We start from the raw sequence: 19148 nt of genomic DNA, 5'->3' as shown, positions 1-19148 counted from the left end.
TCATATATTTTTTTTTTTATTTTCAACTCGCCAGCCAGGCTGGCTAGTGACAGGAATTACCCGCCAAATGACAAATTAAGTCGCCTCGGGCGACCGGACCACCGTGAATTTCGAGCCCTGCTAAGTATAGAGAAATGTAATTCCCAACACCTACATGAAGAAATATGCATTTGGAGTCCTGTCGATCTTCGGCTCCACATACGTATGTGAGCCGCTATTCTCCACCATGAACTTCGTTAAAAACAAACACCGCTCACGCCTCCCAGATGACAGCTTACAGTCCTGCGGAAAGATGAAAGTGACTTCCTACAGCCCTGATTTGCAGACACTGTGCACAGAGGTTCAGGAGCAGAAGTCCCATTAACCAGGTAAAAGAAATATTTACACTCACCGGCCACTTTATTAGGTACACCTGTCCAACTGCTCGTTAACACTTAATTTCTAATCAGCCAATCACATGGCGGCAACTCGGTGCATTTAGGCATGTAGACATGGTCAAGACAATCTCCTGCAGTTCAAACCGAGCATCAGTATGGGGAAGAAAGGTGATTTGAGTGACTTTGAACGTGGCATGGTTGTTGGTGCCAGAAGGGCTGGTCTGAGTATTTCAGAAACTGCTGATCTACTGGGATTTTCACGCACAACCATCTCTAGGGTTTACAGAGAATGGTCCGAAAAAGAAAAAATATCTGGTGAGCGGCAGTTCTGTGGGCGGAAATGCCTTGTTGATGCCAGAGGTCAGAGGAGAATGGCCAGACTGGTTCGAGCTGATAGAAAGGCAACAGTGACTCAAATAACCACCCGTTACAACCAAGGTAGGCAGAAGAGCATCTCTGAACGCACAGTACGTCGAACTTTGAGGCAGATGGGCTACAGCAGCAGAAGACCACGCCGGGTGCCACTCCTTTCAGCTAAGAACAGGAAACTGAGGCTACAATTTGCACAAGCTCATCGAAATTGGACAATAGAAGATTGGAAAAACGTTGCCTGGTCTGATGAGTCTCGATTTCTGCTGCGACATTCGAATGGTAGGGTCAGAATTTGGCGTCAACAACATGAAAGCATGGATCCATCCTGCCTTGTATCAACGGTTCAGGCTGGTGGTGGTGGTGTAATGGTGTGGGGAATATTTTCTTGGCACAATTTGGGCCCCTTGGTACCTATTGAGCATCGTTGCAACGCCACAGCCTACCTGAGTATTGTTGCTGACCATGTCCATCCCTTTATGACCACAATGTACCCAACTTCTGATGGCTACTTTCAGCAGGATAATGCGCCATGTCATAAAGCTGGAATCATCTCAGACTGGTTTCTTGAACATGACAATGAGTTCACTGTACTCAAATGGCCTCCACAGTCACCAGATCTCAATCCAATAGAGCATCTTTGGGATGTGGTGGAACGGGAGATTCGCATCATGGATGTGCAGCCAACAAATCTGCGCCAACTGTGTGATGCCATCATGTCAATATGGACCAAACTCTCTGAGGAATGCTTCCAGCACCTTGTTGAATCTATGCCACGAAGAATTGAGGCAGTTCTGAAGGCAAAAGGGGGTCCAACCCATTACTAGCATGGTGTACCTAATAAAGTGGCCGGTGAGTGTATACAGATATTTTGCAAATATTTAATTTTCATTGTTCAGTGAAAGGTTTTTTTTTTTTTTTTCCCCCAATTTATTTTTTAAATTCAGGTCAAGGCTCCGATACACGCCCCAAAAGCCCAAAGGCGATAGGAGGATGACGGCTCGTGGCATTTTTTGTTTGCTCCATGTATAATTTAAGTTCAACTTTTTAATTCATTTGAAAGAGACCCTTAACTTGGTGGGTTTTTTTAATTAGTTTTTTTTAAGAGTCCAAAGTGTCTTCATTACATGAATAAAATTCCATTTTCTCTGTAGCACTTCATAGATTTCATAAGCAACACACTATACTTGTTTATCATTATCTCATTATCTCTAGCCGCTTTATCCTTCTACAGGGTCGCAGGCAAGCTGAAGCCTATCCCAGCTGACTACGGGTGAAAGGCGGGGTACACCCTGGACAAGTCGCCAGGTCATCACAGGGCTGACACATAGACACAGACAACCATTCACACTCACATTCACACCTATGGTCAATTTAGAGCCACCAGTTAACCTAACCTGCATGTCTTTGGACTGTGGGGGAAACCGGAGCACCCGGAGGAAACCCACGCGGGCACGGGGAGAACATGCAAACTCCGCACAGAAAGGCCCTCGCCGGCCACGGGGCTCGAACCCGGACCTTCTTGCTATGAGGCGACAGCGCTAACCACTACACCACCATGCTGCCCATACTTGTTTATACAAAGCGTAAAGGTAAAAAAAAAAAATTATAACAATATATACAGTGTTGTCTTCATTTTAGATGTCAAAAAGTATTTGCGGCTCTGTGTTTTCTTTTCCGTGGAAACCCGGTCCAAATGGCTCTTTGAGTGTTAAAGGTTGCCGACCCCTGGTCTATTAGAGCTTATTAGCAGTTATGATCCGTACAAAATTCCTCGAAATGACTGGCATGACGGTGCAGATTTATGGCCTGGTTTTAGCATTGGCTACATGTTGGAATATACCTTCTTTTTCTTGAAGAGTCCTGACATGGAAGAACAGTTTATAGAAAAGAAAAAAAACACTACAAAAGCAAGAAAACCTTCTTTGTGTAAAGACTTTTTCCCTGACATCAGCTTTTGGGAACAGAATGCTGCGAAAGCCTTTATCCTCACAGGGCTCTGACCTGAACTGTGGGCTAGATGGTATCCCCACCCCTCCATGTCTCATCAACCCCGAGGACGTGTAGTTACACAGCTATTTGCACTCTATCACTTATACAGTGATTCTTATTCTTGTTAAAACAATATCTGAAGTGTTATTTTACAAATAACTATCTTGCTCTAGACTTTCAAACAATGTTGTTAGATTTTATTTTAATTTGATCTAAGAATGGATGGTACAATAATTACAAATGCTAACAATCAGCACATTCCACTTGTAGCTGTAGTCATATAGTAACTATAATCATTCTTGCAATAATTTCAATAAATGGTTAATGTTCGGTTCCCTCTTCATTTTATTCTTGATTCAAAGGCGCAACGGAGTCACACAGGTTGATCAGTGTGTAACGGACAGTAACAATTTTATCCAAAATAGTTTTTCCTGCCTTAGTGGATTTGTATCCATTTCACATGTGTGCAGCTGTTGTAAAGTTCAGTGTGTTTGTGTAGAACACTATTGAACTGTAGGTTCATTTCTACACTCTGGTTCCACGGTGACATTTTGCACAGGACTGTGTTCCTCTGATAAACAAAGCTCCAGCATTATTATACTCATTTAAAACTCTCCACAGCTTAATATACCCTAAATTATTAATTCCTCTGCTACTAGAATTTTTTTCTTTCTGAATGTGTCTGCATATTATTGGTGTGATGGTTTTGTGGATTGATCATAATTATGTTGCTTCACCTATAAAAAAATAATAGTAGTAGTAGTAGTAGTAGTAATAATAATAATCAACTGCATTTTGTCCTCTCCAAAATAAAGCTCTGGGCAAGTGGAATTGTTTTTCGGGCAGGTATGTTTTGGGTGCCCATTGGGCAAGTAAGACTGGGATATTTATTTATTTATTTATTTTCCCAAGGACTGGATCTGGAATAAGACATTACGTTGTTCTGATTAAGATCTTTTGTGTACATTATGGTCTATTAAAAGCATATTCTTGCAAATAAATCTAACCATGTCTGTGTGTCTTGCTGTTATGTCTACTCTAAAGGGTCTGTCCTTTTGTTGGAATTTCAGTTTTTATATTTATGGTTATTTACAGTGCTCTGTCAGTTGACACTTTGGACCATCGCCAGGATATTTCTTTCTTGCTATTTTAAAATTTGGGATGAGTCCCACGTGTGTGTATATCTGTCAGCGTCTGAGTCATGGAAGACGTTGTTGAGCATATTTAGGAAGCCTTACTCAGTATTGCTTGGGACCCCACAGTCATGGAGTGGTTTAAGCAAACGCAGGCAACAGGCTTTGTCTGCAGTCTAATCAGAGGTTTTCCAGGCAAACACCATTATACTGATGTTCCTCGCACATGCTGTTAGCAGTGACTTATGAAATGAGCCAAAGCCAATGGACTATTGAGGAAGTAGGAAGAGGTGTTTTTGTAATGACTCCTAGTGCTTGCGATGTACCAACCGTAGGCATGTACAAGTAGGTAACTTGGATTTCTCATCCGTCTCATGAAGATTCTTATAAATCAAGCCTCTTCCTGTTTTACCACCGCCCCCCCCGCACACACACACACACACCCACCTCACATGCAGCTCTTTCCGCAGACAGAGAATACAATGCAATCTGTTAGATCATGCCCAAACCTTAGGCCATATAGGGTGAGGTTGTGTCTTTACAGGTTCTGCATTCCACAGGTAGACTTTTTTTTTTTTTTTGCATGAGCGTGAGGCTGACACAAGAACACAGCTCTACAGGACCAAGTGTTGCCCCAATTCTGCCAGTGTTGTGCATAAATGTGCTAAATGAGTGCTGTTCATTGAAGGCAAACTTATTTTTGGTGAACGCTGAACTGAGCGAATCAGTTTGCAACTAATGAATGTGAGCATTGTTACAGAAGTAGGGATAATGTGCAAAAAATTAACTTTCATGTTGATATATGAAGTATGATGTGCTACATGTGTCTCAAGGTCACACTTTGGAAAATTATTACATGACCCTTTGGGGGGGGTGCATTCCTTGTCTTGTGTTGGTTGTGATACTACTGATTTGCTTACATTAGTAAAGGAGACTCCAAAAGCTTTAATGGTAGGTGAAATTTGGGATTTCAATTGCTGATCGAAAATGTCAATTTTGGATTCAGAGCAGTTTGTTAAATTTTAGAAGAAATTAACTTGTTCATTTTTGGGACTATGAACACGAACTAGTTAATTTTAATCTGTGTGAACTGAACTTTGAGCTAGCTCTTGTGCAAGCTCAGACTTAACAACACTGAAGACGTGCCTTGATTTAACATGGCACGATGTGACCTTGATATTCACAAACGCATAATGTGCTGATTTATTGAGCTTAAAGCAGTTTCAGCATTGAAACGGATTACCTCATGACTGCCATAGACACATAAGCCTTCACCCAGATACATACATATACTGCTTAAAAACAACAAACTTATTACCATTCTCATGAAACCTAAGATGATATTGTTGCTGTCCCAGTGTACACTCAAACAGTTTCCTCCCAGTGAACATTTTCACAATATTGGTTAAAATTCATTTGTTTTTGTTCAAGTCCTATTTGCATTGGAAAAGGTTTACATGAGGGGGCAATGCAATTATTACCAGAGTATCTCTGGAATTTTAGTCTAATCCGAGTTAACAATGTAGAATGATCATACAGATGACCTTGTAAAAGTACTTGTAAGAGAAGCAACACTTTGCAGGGATGTTGTTGGTTAAGTTTTGAAGTTTTATATATTAAAGTGTGTAATAAAATCACTGTTACTATACATGACCTTTTTTGTGATAAACGTGTACGTTGTGATCTGTGATTTATACATGGGATCAGTCATCCCATGTGAATGAGATGTCCTCCCACAACATGACTTATTCGCTACTGCATTGTCCCACAGAGAGAGCAGTATAATTTTTTGTTTACACACAGATATGTATAGTTCCTTTAATTTTTGCCACTGGCTTGTGTGTGGGATTTTTATTTTTTATATATATATATAAAAAATGAGTGATTCCACACTTATGGGTACTGAAATGGGGACATGAGCTTATTTTTAAAAATTCACCTAAAACCATTTCTTTTTTTACCATCAGGTCACAAAACATGTAATCTTTAATGAATGATATGTTAAAAGATAACTTTAATTTTCTGAGATGTAATAAAAACATATTTATATGCCAAAGTCAGAACGTAACAGAAGTGTTGTGGACATTTATATTCTCAATTTTAACAATGTAGAATTACTTTTTGAAACGTAGGAAGGTGATGTTTTAGCAAATATAATTAATAAACATGTGTAGTAGAATAAACATACACATTCTTTCAATAAGATTAACATGGTATATAGCTAGATTGTAATTAATTTGTAACAGACGCGAGATGGACAATCGTAACAGAAGTAATGTAACAGACATCATTTTGGAACTCATAGGCTTGACTTTGGCATATAAATATGTTTTTATTACATCTCAGAAAATTAAAGTTATCTTTTAACATATCATTCATTAAAGATGACATGTTTTGTGACCTGATGGTAAAAAAAGAAATGGTTTTAGGTGAATTTTTAAAAATAAGTTCATGTCCCCATTTCAGTACCCATAAGCGTGGAATCACTATGTGGTTGATTTAATCCTGTGAAAGTGTGATATTAGACTAGGTTATCGTACTGTAAATATTTTGAAGTGCAAAACAGACCCTAACTCCTTAACCCCAACCCCGTCACTGATTGTTGGGCTGCAGGTGTTTCTTTCTGAAGCTTCTTGTTGTTGTTTGGTACAGGACACCGAACGCTCAAGGGAAAAGAGATTCTAAGGAAGTTGTTAGATAATTCCTCTGGGCACTCGGCTGCAGACTTTAATGAGATGAACCTACACAATGCAAGGCCAAGCTTCGGTCTTGCTGCCATGTGTTTGTAAAAACGCCGAGTAAAGTGAGGGGTGCGCAGGGTCTACAGACTTTTGGACCATGTTCCATTATAGCATTTGTGTCTCGTCTCCAATGCTTTGTTTGATTTGTTTCATGTCTGTTTACTTGTACTTGTTTTCTTTCCATGATTTGATGTTGGAGCAAAAGGTAAAGAAAAGACCTGGCAGTTTCTTACAGGCAGATGTGTCTTAGCGGCTATTTTATCAACACCCTGGTTGTATCACTTGTCAAACTGATAAGTCATGCTGACATTTCAAAAACAGGTGCATCATTAATGTTAACCTGCCAAAAATGGCATGAGTAATTTGTTTCCTTTTGCTTGAATAATATAAAAATAAACAGTGGTTCTGGCTGTTTGAATATGTGTATATCTTCAAAAGTTAGTAATATTGAATAATGACTAATAAACTGTTATTACTGATGATAATGGAAGAAGTTTTATTCTATAAAATTAAAACAATGTTCATCAGGTCAGACGGCTGATCCTAGATTATTTCCTGTTTGGAGTACAACAAAATGGCTTCTATGTAGTTTACTGTGTGGCCAATACAAAGCCATTTTGTATTTGCCCTACATCTTGATTTACTAGCTGTATATAGGAAATATATGGTGAGTAGAGGTGCACTATGGGCATGCCAAAATCCTACCAGTGTAGCTACTGTCATGAGCATCAAAAAAACTATAAGGGTGCCATCTGTACTATTTTTGCATATCAGACCTTCCTATGTTCATGAATGCAGAACTATAAATGGGGCCTTAATATGGTCTGCTGTTTTTGGTATGGAGAGGGTAAATCTTTGTGGGAATGTGGGGTGTGTGTGTGTGTGTGTGTCCCATTTTCACTTATCAGCAAGACAACTGGCTTTTTTTTTTTTCTTTCCTGTAAGTGGGACGTCCTGTGATGCCGTTAACCCTGAAGTCTGTGGGGTTCCCCCCTCCCACCTCATGCCTGTAAATTACATATTCATTTAAAGGAAGTGATCCTTTCCCTTTGCTCTTTACTTGTGTCCCATGAAAGCTAGTCAGGCTAATTGATGTGTCCGAGAGTTAAGCTGATTTCAGGGATTCGGGACTATTAGTCAAAACAATCACACAGCTGTTACATGCGAAGCCTCTGGTGCAGATGTTCTCCTTGTTCTCATCAAAATGAATTGTCCTAATTTATAATGCTACTGTTTACTCTCTTGTCCTTCAGACCCGCATGCAGAGCTTGCAACCTGATCCAGCTGCCCGCTACCGTAATGTAATGGACGCTCTGTGGCGCATCATAAGGACTGAAGGCGTCTGGCGGCCAATCAGAGGCCTGAATGTCACAGCAGTGGGGGCGGGGCCTGCCCATGCACTCTACTTTGCTTGCTATGAGAAGCTAAAAAAGTCTCTTGGCGATGTCATCTACCCAGGAGCCAACAGTCATTTGGCGAACGGTACACCTCACTCGCCACACCTCAGACCAAATAAATACAGATTCAGGAATGATTTTAGATACACATGCTTGTATAGGTTGAGAAGTTACACATCAGTTGTACAAAACTGAAATTTACATATAAATTCTGGAGGCGTTATAGTAAGGGGCAGGTTTGAGTGGGGATCGACAAACACTTGGCACAGCTGTTTTATGTTGTGATTTCAGTTGGGTTAATATTGTAATGATGAAATCAGACTCCTGTTAGAACATTGATTGGTAACCATGTCAGCTATGATATGTGTTTAAAAAAAAAAAAAACAGATTGGTGATTTTTTTTTTTTTTTTTTAATAATAATAAATACCTTGATCTCCTATCAAGATGGTTTTACCACAATAATGAGGTTTTCTTGTACTAACATGATTGTGGCTGTCTCAAATACTAGATTCTAATAGAATAATTGATTAAATTTCACCTAATTAAACTTTCAGTAAATGACACTTTAGAAGGTGGTGGTAATGCACACCAAATTTGGCTTTACAACAAACAAGGAAGACATTCAGCTACATAATGGAAAACGTGTAAAATGCCAGGTCTAAGCAAGAAAAGATGCAGTAAATGTAGTAAAGAGACGTACTTTTACTGCATTACAGCATGTTTAATATTTGCATACATTTTATAAATACTCCTGCATGTCGAGGTTGGAACATCATGGAGGGTGAAGAAAACAAGTTGAAAGCTTTTGTTTGTTTTAATGATAAACTTGCACAAAATGCTTAATTTGTAATAAATTTCAGTTCATCAGCATTAAACAACTAAAATGACTAACGTTTGGATCGGACACCCTGCTCTGCTATGGCATGCCTATAGCTACATGCTATAGGCATGCCATAGCAAGTAGAAGTGTTCACTCAATCTTAATATCTTCACATTAATGCAAGAGTTTTAAATCGGATGCATCTACACTTTATTTACTTTCAGTCTTTTTTTTAAATGTTGCTTCCTGTGTAACAGGTAACAGCTGCTTTAGTAGTGTTTTTAAGTAGATACTTCTAAGTCTTATTCAGATAGGTATTTGGGTGAGCTTTTTTTACTTGTAGTTTTTTTTTTTTTCCCCTCTAATTGTACTTGAGTAACTGTATGCTGCTCTAACCACCTCTGACGATAAGAACGTGGCTGTTATGAGGAAAATACAAGTGTTTTTGTAACATTGCTACATTGAGGCTGACAGTTTTTCATTAATGGCTGATTTTTTTAACTTTGCTTAACTATAACAAATCAGTAAATATTTAAATTGAGATGAGGAATTAAATTTTTGTCCTTGTCTCCCTTTCAGTAAAAAAAACAGTAATGCTACAGATACTGTAGGAAAACCATGCACTATTAAAAAAAAAAAATGTACATTATAAATAAATACAGATTGTTTGGAACTTTTTTTTTAACATTAGTCAGAATATTAGGACAAAATGAAGTATATTTATATAGCACCGAAGTGTAGCATTTATCGGGGGGGGGAATTGTACAAGTAGGTTTTAAGGTGCCATATGATGTCGACTACTTGATTTTTATTATTCAAAGGAAATAACTAATCAAATATCAGTCATTAGTAGTGGCGGTGCTAAATAAAGGCTTTTCTCATTATATTTTTCCCCTTCCCCCTAGTAATATGTCTTGTACTACTTTCTTCATAACAATGAGATGTTTTGTACAAACAAGATGCTTTTATTATACTAACGAGATGCTGGAGGGGAAAGCAAAACTATTTCAATCAGGAAGTGTTCGTTAAATATGCCTCTCTTTACACTTTCGGTTATATGTCCTTCAACCTCTCCTCCTCTAACCCACACACTCTTATTACTGTATTGTTTGTTTTTTTTTTCCTTTTTTTCCCCCCCTTTTCCCCCTAGAATTACTCCCCCTTATGATCTGAAGTACTTTTTTACATTATGTAAAATACAGTGAGAGGCCTATGAAGTTCTTAGAGCAACATTTGGTTAACGCAGCAGATCTGATGCTTGGTGTTGCTTTGCCTTTTCTCTCTGTCTCTTTCTCTTTATGCCTAGGTGAGGGGCACAGTGGGTGAGTAGCCTCTGGAGTGCTCATCAGCTTAATTTACCCTGCACCATCAAAGGGGAAGACCTTTGGTTGTTTCACAAGGAGCGACTGTGCTTTGTGTGGATAAACCTCTTATTTAGTACCACCTTTTTGCAAAGTTTCTCAAAACAATTTTTAAAGTGTTCTATTAAATACAAGTTTTGCTTATTATTATTATTATTATTATTATTATTACCTTAAAATAGAAGGTTTTATGATTTGTATGATGCTGCTGTATAATCTAGCATTTATTAAGGTAAATTAATTACGGAGTTAAAGAAAGTCTGTTAAAGACACTAAATTGGAATAAACGAGAACGGAAGGCCCATTTTCTCTTGTGACGGTCACATTCCTAATGACGCTCAGCAAATCACTCGAGGCTCTTTATGGTTGCTTTTTATTAGTGGCCTACTCGGATCAGATTGCAAAATGTCTGCGATTCCTCTCCGCTCTGTCTCCTACCTGTTTCCTTGATGCTCACTGTTAAGGGTTTATTTTGGCAGGAGCTGCAGGATGCGTGGCCACACTGCTTCACGATGCTGCCATGAACCCGGCTGAAGGTATTTGATGCTAATTCTCAAACACCCACATTCTCATCTGATCAGTCTGCATCCAGGGTTCTCTAATCTTCTGCACAAGGGTCCAATGTAGCTGCAGGTTCTTATACGAGACAGACAAGAGCCACACCATATTACAGTATGTAGGTTTGCTCGCAAACTATCAATGAAACAGTTGTATGGCATTTTTATATATTAAAAAAAAAAAAACTTTGCATGATTTTAAATGTCAACAAAATGTGTGAGTTTTTTTCCTTTTTTAAATTTTTTTTTTTTACACATTTAAGAAAATAGTTTTCATTCATTAAACATGTAAAACAGACAGGATGAAAAATGCAATTTTGAAGGCTAAGAACAAAATTTTAGTGAAAAAATAGTTGCTTCTCGTATTTCAAGTTATTTAAATAAGTGAAAATTATTTAAGAGATGCGTGTCTATGCTATCTCAAGTGTGTTATGACCTTTATTAAGACTTATCCCCTAGACCAAGGTTAATTGATTACAGGGAGTGGGTTGTGACCCCCACAGTCTAACTATGACATCCCTGAGACACTAGTCGAGGTGTAAGTGCTTGTTTGGAATATAAAACCTGCAGCTATGCAGGCTCTTTGCGGATAAGGTTGGAGATTCCTGGTCTGGTCTACAAGGTTGAGAGTAGTTCCTTTGCACTTTACATGTATAACCAGTAGGTGGCATCAAAGTGCTGTGTAATTAACTAGCAACATGAGTAAACCTGGAAAAAGGTCAGTAGGCTCATAAGCTCTAAAGCTATGTCCTATGGGAGACCATAGCCTTCGCTGTAAGTAACAGCTGCACTGCACTGGAATGCTCTCATCTGTGGCCGGAGTTTGGTAGCAGTGCTTATGCGATGGCATTACGCCAGTTCAGGCACATGCATCCAGGTGGTAGTACACACCTGCTGTGCTGCCTTGAACCACACATGCAGCTTTAGCTCTTCCGTTCTCAGTAAACGGCCTCGACTGTGCTGAAAAGACGACTTTATTTGATCCACACGTGTCCGGATGGAACAGGTTGCAGTGTACGAGTCCACACACTCCTCTTCAGATGGCAATACTGTATTTCAGTCATGACCTTTATATTTTGACTGGGTCTGCTATAAAGGTTGGCTGCTTAATGACTTCTTTCTTTCTCTCCCCTTTTTTCCTCTTTCTCCATGTTGGTTCCTGTGGCTCTGCCTGCCTTGCAGTGGTGAAGCAAAGGATGCAGATGTATAACTCGCCGTATCGGAGTGTGCTGGAGTGCATGCGTTGCGTTTGGCGACATGAAGGCGCTGGGGCGTTTTACCGCAGCTACACCACACAGCTCACCATGAACGTTCCATTCCAGGCGCTGCACTTCATCACCTACGAGTACCTCCAGGAGATGCTCAACCCCCCCAGACTGTACAACCCCTCTTCTCATATGATTTCGGGAGCTCTAGCTGGGGCGGTGGCTGCTGCCGCCACCACGCCGCTGGACGTGTGTAAGACTCTGTTAAACACACAGGAGACGTTGGCACTGCATTCGGTGAGCCCCGGCCGAGCACACATCTCAGGCCTGGCCCATGCCTTCAGGACAGTGTACAGGCTGGGCGGTCTGCCCGCCTACTTCAAAGGTGTGCAGGCTCGAGTCATCTACCAGATGCCCTCTACAGCCATCAGCTGGTCTGTTTACGAGTTCTTCAAGTACGTCATCACCAAGCATCAGCTCGAGCGCCTGAGGATGCAGAGGGATGGAGAGAAGTAGATGCTCGTTCATTGTCTAACCCTGCCCTTGGTCAGCAACTCCCCTGGTCTTGACTTTTTCTCTCTCTCACTCACTCTCTCACTGTCTCTCCTGTCTGCTGCACCGCCAATGAGACGTGCAAGCTACAGGGAGACGGAGAGAAGTAGCCGCTCACACGCACACTTGTCTGGGCCTGTCCTTGCTCAGAAGATACCCTGGCCTCCTCTCCTTCTCCGTTTCTTTTTCTCTTGTACAAGCTCCACCACTACACCAGCCAGAGCTCCATACTGCACAGGGACAGACTGGTTGGACATCAGAGCGACTATTTATACCCACAGCTTCATTACACTAGCATTTCAGGCAGCCCAAATGTGATTACTCTTGGTCCCACCAGATGGCATCAGAAGCCATCTTGGATAAAATGGAAAAAGTTGCTCATGAGCAGAAGGTCTTTGAAATTCAGTAGTATAGAATATAAATCTATAATGTAGCCTTCTCCAGGTGAAGATGTAGTTATTTGAGGATATATTTTTGAACGTTCAACACGGATCAAAATTTTAACGAAAGTGAAGGCATTTAGACCAAATAACACATTTTGTTTACCGAAGGTTAAATCACTGTTTTTAGATCTAATGTATGTTCTTAAAGAATTCTGGGACCCCTAAATTACCATCATGGGTTTTGAGTCTCCCAAGCATTTGAGAAAACATCGCTGGGAATTAATGCAGTTGAGAGTCGCCTTTCCCTTCTGATCTTTATAACATTTCGACATTATCTGTAAGCTGCATGGCAAGCAATAACAGTGTTTAGTAATTGGAGTATTGTTCTCATTTCTCCAACTGTTTTTGCACTGATTAAATCAAAGGCCATTTTAAGAGGTGTAATTATGGTTACTGTAATATGCATTTACTGTAATCTGACTGGTTGTAATCAGGATATAATGGCCTCTGTGAAACATCATAGTTGGTTTTTGACTGAAGTCTATTTTACTGCACCCTGTCTTGCTTGACTATACCTTAATGTTGATAAGTTATGAAGTCAGTGCTGTTGGCATCTGTCTACGCTCGACCCTGTTCCTAGCTTTCAATAAAGTAGCAGTGCAGTGGCTACTGCCTGCTTAACATGAAGTGACTTTTGACTTTTCTTTATTAAGTGTGTAAAAATGAATTCTCTTATTGAGCTACATTTGCATATATTTGTGAATTTATTTATTTTTAATACTGTAATTGATCACCACAAAAGAGCAGAAGTCTGAGTGTCTGATGGTATTGTGACAGCTTTCACCTCTCATCTTCATGGTATGCACGTTTCAGCCGTAGCAACTCGAAGCCACGGGAGTTGAAAGGGATCTCTGTTGGTGGTATGCCCAATGTTTGGGTTAAATCACAGGTGCAGATGTGGCCTTTGACCATGTGTGTCCTGACTTGAGGCAAGGTTGTGTTGCTTGAGCTTTCACTTTACCTCAATCCCGTTGAGCAGTCACCCCCCAGAAGGGCTGAAGCTTGAAGAGAACCAAGATGACGACGGGTGAGGAATGGGAAGGAGCCCGAAGCTCGGACCAACTGAACGTGAACTTGACTGGCAGGATCATGGTCTTTTTTCCTAATGTAGGAGTGCAGGAGGTGTTGGTCTTTGTCAAGAAGTGTTTTAACAATGAGGAAGAAATTATGCAAACAAATGAGGTGTGCAATCACATTACAGTGAGCTGGTATGACAGACTGCTGCCTCCTTTTGGCCCATCAACGGTTTGTCTGGAGATTTTACTTCACCTTTGCTCTCAAGAGGCATGTTTACCCTTCGTCTGAGAAACAAGCCATAACCTGAGTTGGAAAAGAATGAGAAGGTGCTGGTTGTCAGATGCTCATTTCCACTTAGATGATTTGAATACTATTTTAACATGGAAATCAGGACAAGGCTTTACCCTTCAGATCCCTTAATGCTACATTAAACACAAAAGTCTGACACAAGCTCTGCTGTGTCTTCTTTTTGTCACCCGAAAGTCCTCTAAATGAATCCTGAAGGACATTTCCAGCTCAAGAACATTCAACAAGTGTATAGACTGCCCACCAAAAATGTTACCTATTGGCCTGTGTTCCTTATGGATTTTCTTTTGTTGCAAGGGAATATTTTGACACTTGCTTTAGTGCCCTGACTCATGTCATTATAATGTTTTTTGAATGCGGTAGCCCCCGTTTCCCATGTGCAATGCAAACACAGAGCAGACAGTGTGGTCATCCAGGATTAAATGTCTAACAGCTAGTTGCTTTTCAAAATCCTTCTCCAGGCACGAGATATTTTGCCACCCATCCAACACACATCAGTCAGGCACCTGTTCAAACAGGGAGTGTTAATGAGCAGTCTTTGTGTGTCTGAGTGTGTGACGGTGTGGTTCGCCCCGCCCTGCCCCAGCACTCGTTTATCTCCGTCCTCCCATCCATGGCACGGCTGGCCAGCATGAGCTTGCCCACAATGCACGCTGATGAGCTTCCTCAGAAGAAGCTGCAGAGGATTACCTGGAGGTGTTTATAAAACTGAGCCACAAAGTGTTTAGGTTCTTTTGAGGTAACAATGATTGATTTCTTTTCCAGAGCTGGTGTCTGGGTCAGTCATGATTACCTGATCCGTGAACATTTTGAAGTTCCATAACTGAGAACGTGAAAGTATCCATATAGGTGTGTTCATATCGGTGTTGATTCAGTCATGGAGTTGCTGACAGACGGCCTTTTGTTTGTTTTTTTTCTTCTCACTTTAATAAAGAGCCCTTATTGTTTAAGAGGATTGGTGTCTCTCAGTGAGCCTACTCAAAGATTCTCGACCACTTTTAAAAAAAATAATAATAATCATGGATTACTTTTTAATTGCAGTTACATTTAACATATTTAAATATTTGACTTTTTCTATAGAAGGCTAAGTGAAGGTGAAAGGCTTTTTCATCACATGAAACAGCCCATTCTGCCAACCAGACATCCCTGAGGCATGATTCAAGGTCTGTCATACATACTGAACTGACAGCTGCTTGTTTCAGTCTCCAGCCTAACACACACACACAACTTTTTTTATGTTAATACATTCTAACCACTCTCTGTCTGAAACGTACTGAACCGAATCCCCTCAAACCACTGCTTTGACCAGAGTTTGACTCCACTCTTCTGGGCGTAGTGTTTTCACAGAGGGGCTGTGCTCTTCTTGCTCTACTGCTGTGTATTTAATGCCTGTGTTTGTTCCTGCACTGATCTCTGACCCTCTAATGTCCCCAGTTGTGATATGGAGACCACTTGACTATGAACTCTGAGGTGGAGTGCTAAGATGACCCATTCTCCTTCTCATAGTAAATGCACACAGCCTCTGCTAATCTAAACTATTTAGTCTACTTTGGGAATTCTCTCAGCCATGTTGCTGGAGAGAAACCCTGACTAGGCTTGGCGTGCTGGAAGCTTTTCATGCGTGGAAAAATGCATTATGATTTTAAAGCCGTGCATGCAGCGTTTTCAATCAAGGGATTTATTTTGATATGTTTAATACAATCATAGAACACATTATCTATCATGGCATGACACGCAGGCAATTATGCAATCTTTTTTTCCTGCCCATTTGGTGACATGACAGCATGTACACGGAGTATCAATTAGTCAGAGGAGCTTCAAGTGAATACATGTCAGAAATAACAGGCAGTCCTGCAAAGTGGAACCAACGTCTGGTTTTTATCCACATTCCCACTGCAGAGCCACTTTCACGTCATGATACCTCTTCCACTTAATAGGCAGGATGTCAGTGGATGTTTCACAAACATGCCTATTTTCTTTTCTTTTTTTGAGTTGATGAAATGTAGTTCGAATACACACACACTTTTTGAGTTTGCTTTATTATAGCTGTTTATTTGCTGTCTTTGTCTGTGGCATGGTCGTTGCTGTCAGATGGGCTGGTTTGAGTATTTTAGAATCTGCTGATCTGTGAGTTTACACAGAATGAAGTGGGGGAAAACTTGAGTGGCACTCCTCTTGTCGAACAGAGAAGTCAGAAAAGAATGGCCTGACTTGTGAAACGCGTCTCCACAACAGGATGCTCCCACCATCATGCTTCACTGTGATAATGGTGTTCTCATGCTGTGTTATACTATGTTGGGTCTTTTGCCAAGGATCAAAATATCAATTTTGTGCTCATGAGACCATGGAACCTTTTTCCTTATGTTTGCTGAAACTCCAATATGGGATTTCATTTCCATTTTTTAATCATGGATTTAATAATTTTCAGGGGAATGTTCAAAATTCAGCATTTTTTTTTTTTTAATTCCACCCTCCCCCCAATAATTGGTTAATGTCACTCTAATTAACCGGACGAGACAGTAATGTCATCCTTTGCACCCGGTGATCACAGTCTATTTTGCTCTCTTATTTTTCAGCCACAGATGGCAATGGCATCATTGGGATTCAAACATGTAATGTCCTGACAATAGATTCAAGATGTTTGTCATATACACAATAACAGACACAGCGGTTTATTATTGGGTAATCAAATTCTTATTTTGCAACTGCCCAACCAAACTATTGCCGCTTTTCCACTACAAACGCGGCTGAGCCGTGCCGTGCTGAGTCGAGCTGAGTCGAGCTGAGCGGGGCTATTGAAGTTGCATTTCGACTACAACCGCGCTGAACCGTGCTGGCTGGAAGTGGGTGGACACATTGGGTGGAGTTAGCGAAAGTGGGTGGACGTCACGTGATGTCGTTAAGCAGCGCAAACAGTGACATCAGTGACAGTGGCGGAACAAGTCAGAGCCGGGCCGGGGGCGGGGCAAATGACCGGGCCCTTTATTAAAGCTTATCATAACATCATTTTAGGCTACAAAATGTCCGCAACTGCGGTGTTTACCAATTTCAACACTACCGGGTGCAACTATGTTATTTAGTACATCTAGTCCTTCAAACGAACATGTAACTCAGAAACAAAAAACATTAGGATACTGTACATGGCTCATAATAAAACATCAATAGCCTATACTGCGCACATTATTTGAAGGGCATACGAATGAGCGCTCAGAGGTTGCAACGGTGACAGAGTCAGAAATAAAAGGAGGGCGGTGCAAACCTCACTGAATGCACTGTGTTTACCAATTTCAACACTACGGGGTGCAACTATGTTATTTTGTACATTAAGTCCTTCAAACGAACATGTAACTCAGAAACAAAAAAACATTAGGCGACATACTGTACATGGCTCATAATAAAACATCAATAGCCTACTGCGCGCATTATTTGAAGGGCATACGACGAGCCTTGCGCTCCGCGAACTCGTCCACGATGCTCTGTATGCCACTGATTCAGTGAGCTTTTAAGCGGTAGTCTCACGACCCGGATAGTAAACAATAAACATGGAGGACATGGAGTCGTTAGTGTTGCTGGTCTTGGTGCTGTGGCTTGTTGTCACCGACAACGCCAACAGATACTGGCAAGAGCGTATAGATGAGGCGGGGCGCATAAGGCTTCAGAAATTCTCCTAATTCGTAATTATTCTTCTTCCGGGTTTGCGGTGTTTACAGATCCCAGCGCGCTCGCGGGGCGTGTGTGGGCATGTGAGGACACTCCTCCTCACCAATCAGTGCACAGGGGAGTGTCTGCTCACGCCCCCAACCTCACTCGGCACGGCTTGGCTCGCTTCAGCCCCACTCCAAAACGGTGCGAGTTTTAGGGGCTAAGCAGGGCTGAAGCGAGCCGAGTCGTGCTGGTTTTTGGTAGTCGAAACGCGAGCCGTGTCGGGCTGAAGCGAGCTGAAGTGAGCTGAAAAAGGGTAGTGGAAAAGGGCCATATGCGTACTGTACCAATATAAAATACGAATAGGGAACAGTTTCTGTTGCACCACTTGGAAAGTTGCTTTGTAATAACCAAACTCTGACTGATACTCTTCCAGAACTTTGTCCTGGAGTTATTGTGATAGCTTTTTGATCTTCATGATCATGTATGTTTCGGTTCTCGAACAAACTCTGGGGTCAGGAGCATACAGTATGTGTTGCGGTGGGCACAGGCTCACCAAAACTGGACAGATGAAGACTGGAAGAGCATAGCCTGGTATGATGGATCTTGATTAAGGCATACAGATGGTAGGGTCAGAATTTGGCACCAACAGCATGAATCCATGAACCCAACCTGCCTTGTATCAACAGTCCAGGCTGCTGGAGGTGGTGTAATGTTGTGGGGAATGTTTTCTTGGCACGCTTTGGACCCATTAATACCAATCAGTTATTGCTTGAATGCCACAGCATGTTTGAGTATTGTTGCTGACCATGTGCATCCCTTCATGGCCACAATTTACAATCTTCTAATGTTTACTTCCAGCATGATGATGCACCATGTCACAAAGCAGACATTGACTCCAACTGGTTTCATGAACATGACCATGAATTCAGTGTTCTTCAGTGGTCTTCCCAGTCACTGGATCTGACTCCGACAGGAGATTCCACCATGAAATGAAAAATCTGCAGGAACTGGTGTGATGCAATCATATCAGCATGGACCAGAATCTCAAAGGAATGTTTCCAACTTCTTGTGGAACCCATGTCATGAAGATTTATGGCTGTTTTGAGAGCAAAAGGAGGCCCTACCCAGTATTATTATAGTGTTCCTTATAAAGTGTTCTATGAGTTTATGTTTTGGATGCTCCTGGCAAGATTGAGAATACTCCCTCTTAGAATACTGAAAGTTTGTATATG

General features: G+C 41.0%; 1 protein-coding gene across 1 annotated transcript in view; it reads left to right on the top strand.

The window, feature by feature from the left end:
- slc25a28 (solute carrier family 25 member 28) overlaps positions 1-13575 on the top strand; it is a 42579-nt gene extending 29004 nt beyond the window's left edge. The window contains exons 2-4 of the mRNA XM_060925885.1: positions 7866-8094; positions 10671-10727; positions 11931-13575. Of these exons, the coding sequence (XP_060781868.1) occupies positions 7866-8094; positions 10671-10727; positions 11931-12469 (825 nt within the window). The 3' untranslated portion in view covers positions 12470-13575. The remainder of the gene's footprint in view (positions 1-7865; positions 8095-10670; positions 10728-11930) is intronic.
- The last annotated feature ends 5573 nt before the right edge of the window (positions 13576-19148 follow it).

Source organism: Neoarius graeffei, chromosome 7, assembly GCF_027579695.1.
Source record: "Neoarius graeffei isolate fNeoGra1 chromosome 7, fNeoGra1.pri, whole genome shotgun sequence".
Classification (NCBI taxonomy): domain Eukaryota; kingdom Metazoa; phylum Chordata; class Actinopteri; order Siluriformes; family Ariidae; genus Neoarius; species Neoarius graeffei.
Note: the sequence above shows the minus strand (reverse complement) of the source record. Positions and strands in the feature narration are given on the sequence as shown.